Below are 13527 nucleotides of genomic sequence, written 5' to 3'. Positions count from 1 at the left end.
GGAAGGCCTGGCGTGCTATGGTCCATGGGGTAACGAAGAGTCGGACATGACTGAACGACAACAACAACAACAACATAAGAGATGAAACTCACAAAATATCTATGACTTGAAAATGAGTGATGCTAATAATCTGGACCATGTAACGAGACTAAGGGAGCAATCTTATGTTGGGGACATAGGATTGTTCAGTTTCCTGCATCCGAGCTTGGAGCCAGGAAACAATGCTCCCTCCCCCTCGTAGCCAGCACGGAGAGAACCACGCCAGCTACCACTTGGTAAACGGAGTGCGGAAACGGGGGAAGTGGGTGTTCCTGGGGGACGGGAAGAGATGGGGCAGCTGGCTTACGCATTTTTCTATCGCCACCCCAGCCTCCTTGTCTCCTCCTCCCTGAAGCCTCCGCTAGACAGGTGAAATCACCCGTCTAGCTTAAATGTAGCACGGGATGCCAAGGTGCTTCCAACTCTACTGGATACGTGTAAGCCTCTGAATTCGGAGGCTTACGTGTACCCAGGGTGCAACCCATAAGATTGTGCCCTAAGTCCCTGCAGGCAAAGAACAAACAGCAGTTCTTTAACAGGTTAGTTAATTGACACATATATCGCCATTTGGGAAGTCAAGTATATTTTCAGGTTCAGAATTTCTCTCTACATCTAAAATGTTAAACCAATATACCATTTTTATATTCAGGCAGTATCTGATAAAATGGAACCTCTGTCTCAGTATAACATACTGCAGCAGTGCCACTAAACAAAAAGTATGAAGAATTTATTTTAATATTGCTAGTCTTTCCCTTTATATTAGTGCTTTTCAACTCGTGGTACTTCCCAGTATCTTAGATGGCACAAGTACTATTGGTTGTAAAGCCTTGTTTGATATGAAGAAAACAGGGAACATGAAACTGCATTCACCTGCTAAATGCTCTTGCATGTAGATACTGCTGGTGCTAATGTTGTTGATTACAAGTTTTGCTGGGAATGTAGCCAAGAATTCAAGGGTCACTTTAATAACGCTTTGATGTCCTAGACATCCCACAGGAATATTGTTAGGGTCATAAGTTAAAGCAATAAAGACTCTTTCTTGATCATCAAGTGCCAAGAAAAACTAAGCTATCTTGGCAATCTTTGACATGTAAAGGATGTTCTTCAAGCTATAAAGTTTTCAAGATGCTCTATTTTCAACTAAAAACTGCAAAATAAGTTTTTCTTTATATTAAGCACACTAGTTTTTTTTAGGCATTCATAACTCCCCTCCCCCAATTTTAATAAACTTATGCTGGCTGGGGAATGCTGGGAGTTGTAGGACTTTTTCTAACCATGCACAGTATTGCACCCCTAGAAGATTAGCAGCTTGTTGTGTAATATTTACAACTAGCAAAAAGAACAAAAAGAAATGGAGACACCCCAATACTGGGCTAGCAGTATGGTCAATTATGGACAATATCCAGTTGTGTCATTCTGCTAGTGTAAATGATGTGCTAGTGGACACTAGGCTCTGAACTATGCGAAACAGCAGAGTCCAATTAAAGCTATGTTTGCATAAGCGCAGTTGAACAAGCGTAATGCGCAAGTGCTTGTGCAATGGAAAGATTCAGTAGACCTCTGCTAGTGCTACTTGCATTTGTGGAACAAACTATTGTGCCCTATGTTTAACATCAGCCTGAACATTAACATACATTGTTATAGCTTGCACAACTATAGGACAAGGCTTCAAAACCATTTAAAATACTGTAAACCATTGATGCTATAATAAAGTTAGTGCCTATTCAGATAGGCTGTAATGGAAAATTCCTTAACAGCTGTGAAGGTCAAAGTGAAAAGGTTTTCTTTTAGACACAAAGACAAACATGCAACATTGTGAACAAACAGCTTCATCTTGAATCCCCGTTCAATCAATCCATTCTTGATAATAAAAAAAGTAGATAATTCCACTCAACACAATCAAATGCTTTTCCAAACTATCGGAATCAAATGCTTTGCCAATCGGAATATTAAAAGGCAAAATAATGAAATTTAGCCAGTGGAGTCTATTTAGAAACACTCATTTTCAAATTTAATTTAATTTTAAAGATGGTACGCTAGTCTACAGGTATGATTTCATATTAGAAGTATCTATCTACAGGATTCTCTTTTAAAATATTAACATAAGAACATAAGAGCCGTGGTGTATCAGACCAAGGACCTATCTATAGTTCCATCATTCTTTTCACACAGATGCCCATGCAGGACATAAAGCAGGACATGAATGCAATAGCACCCTCCCACTAGTGTTCCCCAGCATCCCCAGCAATTGGCCTACAGAGGCATACTACCTTTGGTCCTCAAGGCAATATATAGCCATCATGACTAATACCCACTGACAGCCTTATCCTCCATGAACATATCTAATCCCCCTTTAAAGCCATCCTAGTTGGTGTTCATAACTACATCTTGTAGCAACAAATTCTACATTTTAACTATGTGCTGTGTGGAGAAGTACTTTCTTTTATCTGTCTCCCCTTACCCACATTTTTCTAAGCTCAACAGCCCCAAACATTATAACCTTCCCACAAAGAAGTTGCTCTAGCACCTTGAACCTTTTAGGTTGTCCCCTTCTGCACCTTTTCCAGATCTATATCACTTTTTGAGCGGTGATGACCGGAACAGAGCACAGTATTTCAAGTATAGTCACACCACAGATTAGTTTAACATTAGCAGTTTTATTTTCAATTCCTTTTCTAATTATGCCCAACTTGGAACTTGCCTTTTTCACAGTAATAGCACTAGGTTGACATTTTTCATTGAGGTATCCACCACAAACCCATAATTTATTTCTTGGTCAGTCACTGTCACTTCGCAGTGGGATTTTTTGTCCCAATGTACAACTGCTTACACTGAACCACATTTGCCATTTTAACACCCATTTATCTCTTTTGAGAGATCTTTTTGAAGCTCTTTTTACCTTTTTGTTTTAACCACCCTAAATAATTTGGTGTCATTAGTAAATTTGGCCACTTCACTGCTCTCCCCTAATTCCAGATCATTTATGAAGTTCAAAAGCACTGGTCACAATGCAAGTGCTTTGGGGACGCCACTGTTCACATCCCTCCACTGCAACAATGAACCATTTATTCTTACTCTTTGCTTTAGGAAATTATTGATCAATAAGAAGACCTCTCCTCTTCTTTATTATATATGACTGCTAATATTGTTAGGAGTCTTTGATAAGGGGACTTTATCAAAAGCCTTTTGGAAGTCCAAGTAAACAACATCTACTGGGCCGCTCCTCTCCACATTTTATTCATTCTCAAAGAACTCTTAACGGGTTAGGAACACAGGATATATGTGTCATAGGATATATGTACCTTTGCAGAAGCCATGCGGATTCTTTTTCAGCATGACTTGTAATTCTATATGCTTGATAATTATATTTTTAGTAATGCTTTCCACCAGTTTACTTAGAAGAGACCTTAAGCAAACCAGTTGGTAATTTCCTGGATGCCCCAGGACCCCCTTTTAAAATTAGTGTTACATTGACCACTGTCCTGTCCTCTACAGGTACAGCGGCTGATGTTAGGAATACATTACATGTTTTTTGTTTGAAGATTTACCAATTTTACATTTGGATTAAGAATTCTTGGATGGATACCATCTGGTCTTGGTGACTTGTTTGTTATTTATGAATAAGGTCTAGAACATCATCTTTATCACCACTATTTGCCTCAGTTCTTCAGACTCCCTTCCTGAAAATACCAGTTCAAGCACAGGCATCTGTCCTACATCTTCTGCAATGAAGACAGATGCAAAGAATTCATTAAGCTTCTCTGCAATCTCCTTATCCTCATTTAGCACTTTAACACTGTTGTCATCAAATGCTCCAATCACTTTCCTAGCTTGTTTCCTGCTTCTGAGGTAAAGAATTGTTTATTGTTGATCTTAATATTGTTACTGATATGCTCCTCAAACTCGTTTTCCACATTTCTTATTGTCTGCTTGCATTTCCTTTGTGCAAGTTTGTGTTTTTGTTCTTGTTTGGGCAAGACTTTCATTTTCTGAAGGAAGCCTTGTTTTGTCTAATAGCTTCTTTGACACTGTTTGTTAACCATCCTGGAGACCTCTTGGACTTTGTGCTACCTTTCCTGGCTGTAGTTTATGTACTGAGTTTCTGCTTTTGTGATTTTAAGTAATCCTCAAGCATTTCGGAGATATTTGCCCTTCTTGAATTTCCCTTTAGATGTCCTTTTTACAAGGCCACTTATTTTAGAGAAGTTTCTTCTTTTGAAGTCAAATGGGACTGTGTTGGACCTCCTTGACATTTCCCACATACATATAAATTATAAATTAAAAGTGATAGATATTTCAGACAGTATGTGTCAGTTATTCACATTCCAATCCTCACAGAGCACTGCTGTGGACTCTATACAATTTGTTCACAAACCAGTAACTGAATAGAAGAAGCCACATTATTATGCCCAAACATGAAAAAATCTTGTAACACCTTAAATCTTAATAGATGTATTATGGCATAAGCTTTCATGGATTTCAGTCTGCTTCATCAGATACATGGAACGTTATCCTCAGTTGGCATGCATGCATATCACAAACACATGCACACAAACTAAAAAAATTGTAAGCAGTGAGTTAAATGGCTAAGAAATGCAATTAAAACTTAAATTATTTATTTATTACATTTGTATCCTGCCCTTTTTCTTCTTTAAGGAACCCAAGGCAGCGTACATAATCCTCCTGCTCTCCACAGCTTATCCTCACAACAATCCTGTGAGGTAGGTTGGGCTGAGAGGCAGTGACTGGCCCAAAGTCACCCAGTGAGCTTCCATGGCCAAGTGGGGACTAGAACCTGGCTCTCCCGACTCCCCGTCCAACACTCTAGCCACTACACCACACTGGCTCTTTGCAATTATGCAAATTAACCACAGTGACTATTGACAACATAGTCTCTATTCAAGCCAAAACAAACAGAATCAAACTTCATTAAGTTCTAATTTAGCTAATTCACTCTGGAGTCTCCTTTTGAAGTTCTCTCTGTTTGAGAATGGTGGGTAGCAGACCGCCTAGGGAGATTCAAACTCCTATCTTTCAGTAAGATTTCCACATATGTTGGCAGCTCAAAATCAAACCTGTGATCTTTCATGGAAGTTCCCATAGTCACTGAAAAGTATACCAGCTGGAAGTATTCTTGACAAATGTGGCCAATGTCAAGATGACTTTTTCTAAATAAAAAAGCCTTTTACAGCTCATGACTTCAAGATTACATTTATTTTACACACTGGAAATCTACTGAATGAAAATGATATTTGTCCTCAAAGTCTTTTAGCTTATACCACTTTGTATATATAAGTTCAACAAGGGCAATAACTTTTCCAGGCATACTGCTAGGATCATAACAAGATGCAAATGCTAGTTAGATGAGGTTAAAACATGGAGGGGCAGTCTTAGAAAAACAATTAGTCTTCAAATTTTATTTTTTTCCCTTGGAATGCTGTAATTTGAGATATTTGCTCTTGACGTTTCCTGCTCGCTTCCCATGAAGGATGAAGGGGTTGTTCCAACTTTTTCTTTTCAAAACCTTGCTTCATACCTGAACCTTTGGGCATCTGTTTTTGTGGGTGATTTTTCCCGAAAGCTGTGCAAGAATTAACAGAGCAAGAAGTATAAGAAATTGAGACATAATAAAAGTTATATTCCTTTAAGGCAAGGATAGGCAACCTTTTTTGGCCAGGGGCACATTTGGCAATTTGAGAAACTGTCCCAGGCACCACCTCAAAATGGCTGCCATGGGAGGTATTGTAAAGGACAAGTAACCTGTTGAAAAGACTGAGTATAAAGGCAGAGGTAGGGTCTGAATCCCAACCCACTAAACATTCATTTGATCACACAGTTTTCAGCAGCAACAGAAATCTATTTCACAGCAATTCTAGCTTCTGGTAAGAAAATGTATGTTTTTTTTTTTAAAGCAGGAATGGTAGGGCACCTTAGTGGGTGCCAAGAAAGGTTTCTGGGGGTGCAGTGGTGCCCATGGGCACCACATTGCCTACCCCTCCTTTAAGCTAAGACATGTGATATTTGATTTTATGGATTATTTCTTAAAAGCATGATGTAGGACCTCCACTTAAGTTCATATGTTTAACAAACAAAAACTGCTCAAATAATTTTATCCTTTCCTATGCAAAACGATCTTCCAGCCATTACAATAAACTTGTATATTGAAAAGTGAAATTTTATTAAACTTGGGGAACGAACTAAACTTTAAAATAAGGTAGATAGAAAATCCATATAAGGATTTTTTTCTGAATGAAAATAAATTATATTGCACTGGTGAAGTAGTTTTCTCTTGAGTAACCTGACCTCCATTTTTAAGAAAGCCTTTAACACAACTTCATAATCCATACATGAGGCCGGTAATGTGGAGCTGAAAATTTTCCAAAATAGAACATTTTCAAAATAAAATTTTCCAGTGCTTTCTTTTTCTGGGGAAAGTTTGGATTTCATAAGTTTATTTGTAACAAGGAATGGATGCCAATAGCAAATATAATGTTAGGCAAGCTTGGAAGTTTTGAAGTTGTATTTAATGTTTTTCAGGTGACTATCCCTAGCAACGGTGTGACAGAATTCATACATGCCATTGATTTGCAAGTGGGGGGTTGGGGTGAATAAAAATAATGAACAGTTCATTAGGAATGATTGTGTATTATAATGGTTTTTAATGATTTTACAAGTTCCACAAGTTGAGATAGGTGAGTGATTGTCAGCAGATCATGCACGGTTCTTTGGTTTGCTCAACTGTATTAGAATGCCAACAGTTTTCAATACTTTTGGTTTTTTTCTTAAATTTAAACAATGTAAGGTGGGGTCCCCAACCTTTTTGGGCCTGTGGGAGCATTTGGGAATTTGAGATACTGCTGTGGGCACCACCACAAAATGCTTAATCGGTGGATCACCGCTTTGGCATCCACCTTTCATATCTATGGATCTTAGGCTGCATCTTATTCAACAAAACCTTTTGCTTTGTGTCTATTGAACACCGCAACGTCTCTTTAATAAGAGAGTGTTTAATTCAGCTAATTGCAGCCAGTGCAATACAGCTAATGGTTCTTTTAAACATATGTTTTGGCCAGTAGTAGGTCCTTTTTGTGGGGAGGTTATTACACGGGATTTTTTTGTTCTGGATCAGACTTTAATATTCACTAATGTACACACGCCTTTAAATTATTTACCTGCTTCATGGAAATTAACAATCGTCAGTGTATATGGATTCTCTGCACCCTTTTGAGAGCTAAAAGATGAATTTAACAAGCCTGCAAGGATAAACAGTCACCTCCTATAATGCAGTTGACTGAGGACCCTAGGACACTTTCAATATTTGAAAGGGTAGCATATAGAAATCACCTTCAAATGGATACTTATTTGGATATTTGGTCCCCTTTTTGTTGCAGCCCATGTATAATTGTTAGAAAGCTGTATGCATTTCATACAAAACCATGTATGTATATTAAAAAAATTGGGGAATTTTTTCAAGGTGCCCACAGGTGCCATGTTGGGGGCTGCAGGCACCATGGGCGCCACACTGGGGATCCCTGATGTAAGGAAAGTACATGCTATTGCCTTTAAATTTTACAAATATTCCAATGCAATGTCTATATATTATAACATTTAAACTACATTTAATTTTTTCTTTTAACGTTTTTAAAAATACTTCGGGTCAAATACTTGTGGTGTATTGGGAGAAAAAATTAACACTGGGTAATTTTTAAAGCTTTTTAAATTACAAATAGAATAAACATGCTAAATTAGATCACTCTCTAGGGCATCAGAAAATTTCCGATTCAAACTGATTTTTTTTAATGCAAATTGCCCTAATTTGCATACAACATTTTCAAGAAAATTTTCCAGTTCAAAATTTTCTGAAAACCCCACATTGCTTTGTGAGGTGTGTGTGGGGGGAAGCCCTATGTTTAGGCTGCAACCCTATATACACATACAAGGGCGTAAGTCTCATTGTACTCAGCTGACCTTAATTCTGAGTAGACATACGATTGCACTAATCTGACTAAAACAAGCGCTATTTTTCTCTGTAGCGATACCCATTAGAAATTATGAATAAAAACGAAAATAGTACATTATTCCACAAGTAACTTTACTAAAATCACAGAGATCACTGTGATGGAGAAGAGATAGTAAAATAAGCTGTACAAACGTAGCTTTTTACAATGTATTCAGAAACTGAAAATGTAAATAACATCCACAAACTTCATGAGCAGCAGCAATGGGTTGTATCCAATGCTGGCCATCTGCCAGCAGAATGCAAACCACTGGTGTAAGAGATTCAAACTGCCCCATTCAGCCCCCTGCCTTCCCCCCAATCTGCTTTTGAGAGTTGGGGGACTCAACTCTCACAAGTTAAGGAGATTTGGGGTATGTGCAGGGGGCTGCAGGGGGAGGAGAGCAAGGAGAAGTCCACTTGTGTGACATGGGAGTTAACCCAGTAATTTTAAATACAAATGCAACTAAATGCAACTGAAAAGCTATTACTACATGGTTAATGCAAAACAAGGTTTTACTTATGATACTGCATGAATCCAAGCAGAAATACCAACTTGACTTACCTGTTGCTTTGTTTCTGGGAGGGTGGTCTCTAACAATTCTAGAGCACAGAACAGACAAAGTTAGTGGGGAGTGGGGGTTGGTGGGGAAACATGCTATTAAGAGTGGAAAATGAGCAATGCCACCATATTTAGCTTTGCTCTGTGTGCAATCACCACCATTTGATGACTGTGAAACCATAAGATGAACCTAAAGTTTATAAATTGATCCCAGACTAATTTATATAATTCTGTTTATATAGCTAAGGTGACCTTGTTGGCTTGTCTTGAATAAGACACAATTTCTAGCAAGATTTGCATAGCAAGACCACATTTTTCTTAAATCTGTGAGTCATGCTAACAGACATTTGTTCGCCTCAAGGCATAGTTGAATATGAAAATTGACTCAATAGATGAGCTCGTAAGAAAGCATGAGTGGACTGACCAGAGTGGTTAGAGCAGTGCTTAATCCATTGCCATGGATTAATCCATTGCCATCCACTGTAAATGATATTAGAATCACAGATGTAAAAGCTTAGGCATAAAAGTAGCACTACACACAATACAATGTTTCTGATATGTATACTTTTCTGTGTATATGCATGCATAGATCTTAGGCATACACTTATTGATTATTATTTATTTGATTTGTACCTTGCCTTTCTACCAAAAAAATGGCACTCACAGTGGCTTACAATCATAGATAAATAAAAACTGGATTAAAACAATAATAAAACAAATACATTAAAATACAATTAAAAACACAACAACAGAATAAAGACAGCACCCAACCCAACAGGCATAAGAACACAAGAAGAGCCGGTCTGGATCAGACCAAGGTCCAGCTTGTCTACCATTCTGTTTACACAGAATGTAAACAGCTGCCCTCATAAAAACCACAAGCAGGACCCGAGTACAACAACTCCATCCCACCCACGTTCCCCAGTAACTGGTATGTTTAGGCGAATTGCCTCCGGTACTGGAGGCAGCATATCAGGACTTGTAGCCATTGAGAGCCTTATCCTCCATGAATTTGTCCAATCCCCTTTTAAAGCCATCCAAATTGGTGGCCATCACTACATCCTGTGGAAGTGAATTCCGTAGTTTAACTATACACTGTGTGAAGTACTTCCTTTTATCTGTCCTGAATCTCCCACTAATCAGGTTCATGCGATCCCAGGTTCTACTATTATGAAGGACAAAAATGACTCCTTCACTTTCTCCATATCATGCATAGTTTTGTACACTTTCTATCATGTCTCCCCTTATTTACCTTTTTTCTAAGCTTAACAGACCCAGATGTTGTAACTTTTCCTCATAGGGGAGTTGCTTCAGCCCCTTGATCATTTTAGTTGCCCCTTTTTACACTTTTTCCAACTCTACAATATCCTTTCTGAGGTGCAGAGACCAGAATTGTAAACAATATTCCAGTATGATAGTGGCAGTTTTATTTTCAATTCCTTTTCTAATTATGCCTAACATGGAATTTGCCTTTTTTACAGCAGCCTCACAACCCCAAGATCTCTTTTTCGCTCAGTCCCTGCTAGCTCAGATCCCATGAGCATATATGTGAAGCTGGGATTTCTTCCCCCAACATGCATGTCTTTACACTTGTTTACATTGAACTGCATTTGCCATTTTGATGCCCATTCTCTGAGTTTAGAGAGATCCTCTCTCCTTTCTCTTCTTTAACCAGTTACTGATTCATAACAGGACCTCTCCTTGTATTCCATGATTGCCAAGTTTGCTCAGAAATCTTTGGTGAGGGACTTTGTCAAAAGCCTTTTGGAAGTCCAAATAAACAACATCTACTGCATCACTGCTGTCCACATATTTACTGACACTATCAAAAAACTCTAAAAGGTTAGTGAGACATGACTTTCTTTTGCAGAAGCCATGTTGATTCTTTTTCAGCAGGGCTTGTCCTTTATATGCTAGCTAATTTTATCTTTAATAATGTTTTCAACCAATTTACCCGAAACAGACATTAAGCTAACTGGTCTGTAATTTCCTGGAAAACTGCCCCCCCCATGCCCAGATCCCTTAAAAAAAAAAAAGTGTTACATTGGCCACCTTCCAGTCCTCTGGTACACAGGCTGATCTTAGGGACATGTTACGTATTTTTGGTAGAGAACCAGCATTTTCACATTTGAGTTCTTTAAGAACTCTAGGGTGGATACCATCTGGGCCTGGTGATTTATTAACTTTCAGTTTGTCAATAAGGTTGAGAACTTCATCTTTTGTCACCAGTATTTGCCTCAGTTCCTCAGACTCCCTGACAACATCAGTTTAGGCACTGGTATCTGTCCTATACCTTCTGCAGTGAGGACAGGTTAAAAGAATTCATTCAGGTTCTCCACAATCTCCTTATCCTCCTCTAGTACTCCTTTAACTGCATTGTCATCCAACTGCCCCCCTTGCTGGTTTCTTGCTTTTGATATATTAAAGAATTCTTCATTGTTGGCCTTGATGTTGTTAGCAATATGCCTGCCAAAATGCATTTTTGCCTCTCTTATTGTCTTCTTGCATCTTCTTTCTGCAAGGTTGTGTTGCCCTTGGTTCTACTCATTTGGGCAAGACTTCCATTTTCTGAAGGAAGCTTTCTTTTCTGTAATAGCTTCCTTGACACTGCTCGTTTAACCATGCTGGTAACCTCTTGGATTTGGTGCTACTTTTCCTGACCTGCAGTATACATTCTAGCTATGCTTCTATTATTGTGGTTTTGAGTAATTTCCAAGCATTTAGAAGGAATTTAACCCTCTTGACTCTCCCTTTCAACCCAACCCTAACCCTTTCAACTTCCTTTTTCCAAGTTCCCTCACTTTATGGACATTGCCTCTTTTGAAGTCATATGTGACTGTGTTGGACTTCCTTGGCAATTTTCCACTTAAATATGTATTAAATCGGATAGCAGGTCACTGTTTCCAATTGGTTCAACAACACCTACACCTCGTACCGGGTGGCATAATTTAGGATTAAATCCAGGGGCGCTTCCCCTCTGGTCGGTTCCAGGGCACAGACATTTAAGCCATTGAGAAATTTAACATGCATTCATCCAGTCAATGTGAGGGTAACTGAAGTCACCTCTTATAACAACATATTCTCAATTGGATGCCTCCCTGATTTCACTTCCATCTCAAGATCACCTTGTGTGTTCTTGTCTAAGGACGACAGCATGTTCCTAGGGCAAAATGACTTTTGGAGCCTGGTATTGACACCCACAGAGCTTCTGTGGAGGAGTCTGCCCCGTTTAGGTTTTCAAGTGTGCTTGATACTATGCCCTCTTCAACATACAGGGCAACACTTCCTTCAGTATGCCTTTCCCTGACCTTCCTAAAGAGTTTATACCCACAGTTTATATCCCACTGGTTCTCTCTATTCTACTAGGTTTCTGTAATGCCCAATATATCTAGGTTCTCTTTTAAAACCAGGCACTCCAACTCTTCCATTTTGGCTTGGAGGCTTCTAGCATTAGCATAAAAACACCCATACACAATGTCCCTCCCCAGATGTTTCTGGTGTGCGCATCTTCTGCTATGGTCTTAGGCCTCTTTGACTGGCTGTCATATTTTACCATATACTCATGGCCTCCCCATCTCCATTTAAACAATCTGAAACATTTTCATCTTCATCCCTCCTTGAGATGACTCAACCCGAATCAGATGCTTCCCAACTCTTGTCAGCTTTACCTCAGGGTTCAGTTTAAAAGCTGCTCTGCCACCTTTTTTATGTTAAGTGCCAGCAGTCTGGTTTCACTGTGGTTCAAGTGGCACCTGTCTCTCTTGTACAGGCCCGACTTGTGCCAAAATGTTCCCCAGTGCCTAACAAATCTGAACCCTTCCTCTCTACGCCACCATATCATCCATGCACTGAGACTCCTCAGGTTTGCCTGTGTAGCTGGCCCTGCCTGTGGAACAGGTAGCATTTCAGGGAAAGCCACCTTGGTGGTCCTGGATTTCACCCTCTTACCTAGCAACCAAAACTGACTTCCAGGACCTCATGACTACATTTCCCCATGTCACTGGAACCAACATGGATCACGACCACTGACTCTTATCAGTGGTCAGCACTATCTACAAAGCTATCTAGATGGCGTGTGATATCCGCACCCTTTGCACCATACAGATAATTTACCATGCCATCTACATGCCCATCACAAACCCAGCTGTCTATGAATCTAGTGATCAAATCTCCCACCACCACAAGCTCCCCACTCCCTTTAGGCATATCTTCAGTGCGAGAGGATATTTGTTCATCTTCTGAGGAATGGGTCCCTTGTAAGGGATAATTTCCCTTTTCCTCAGAATGATGCCCTCCTTTCCCAAAAACTTTACTCTCCAGGACAGCAGAGGAGCTGTCACCAAGGGACTGAGACACCACTATAAGGCTTCGTCCACCGACCTCTCTGCCAGTCTAGTTTTTCAGGTCAGCAACCTTGGTTTCAAGGGAATGTACTTGTTCCCTGACAGCCAAGAGCACCTTACAGCAAGTGCACACCCACGGCTTCTGTCCATCTGGCAAACAGTCACACGTGTGACACTCAGTGCAATACACTGGATAGCTCCTACACCCTTGTTAGCTTTCTACCTTCATAACTGGTTTTTTTTATTGTTATTATTGGGTATGTTTACCTGGAAAACTAAGTGATTTACTAGGAAAGTGAGGAATTTATTTATAGTTATTTATCTATATAGTTATTTCTTTGTAATTACCAGGTGAACGCAGGGAAGAGTTGACTGTCCTGGTCTCCTCACCCTCTGGCTAAACTCACATGGGTACTTTACTCACTTGTGTGTTGATGCCTTGTCACTGGGGCTGAGACGCTTCGTCACTGGGGCTCCTTACACTTTGAAACCATGCATGACCATGGCCAGATCAGACATCTCTAAGAATGGACAAAGCTGGCACACTAGCCTCCACTGTGCAAATTCATTCCTGGCTACTGCCGAAA

General features: G+C 39.6%; 1 protein-coding gene across 3 annotated transcripts in view; it reads right to left on the bottom strand.

Moving 5' to 3' along the window:
• The window catches only part of SRFBP1 (serum response factor binding protein 1), a 108123-nt gene that overhangs the window by 13660 nt on the left and 80936 nt on the right, over positions 1–13527 (bottom strand). For 2 of the 3 annotated variants that reach the window (XM_084833946.1, XM_084833945.1), the window contains 2 exons: positions 8601–8638; positions 2677–5620 (listed from right to left, as the gene is read on the bottom strand). In XM_084833946.1, coding sequence (XP_084690072.1) covers positions 5442–5620; positions 8601–8638 — 217 coding nt within the window. In that variant the 3' untranslated portion in view covers positions 2677–5441. Of the gene's footprint in view, positions 1–2676; positions 5621–8600; positions 8639–13527 lie in introns of those variants that run through there. The other variant, XM_084833947.1, reaches the window with a different exon arrangement.

The sequence above is a fragment of the Heloderma suspectum genome, chromosome 2, assembly GCF_057233095.1.
Source record: "Heloderma suspectum isolate Gila_16-S chromosome 2, 16-S_ref, whole genome shotgun sequence".
Taxonomy (NCBI): domain Eukaryota; kingdom Metazoa; phylum Chordata; class Lepidosauria; order Squamata; family Helodermatidae; genus Heloderma; species Heloderma suspectum.
This window is presented reverse-complemented; position numbering and strand designations above follow the sequence as displayed.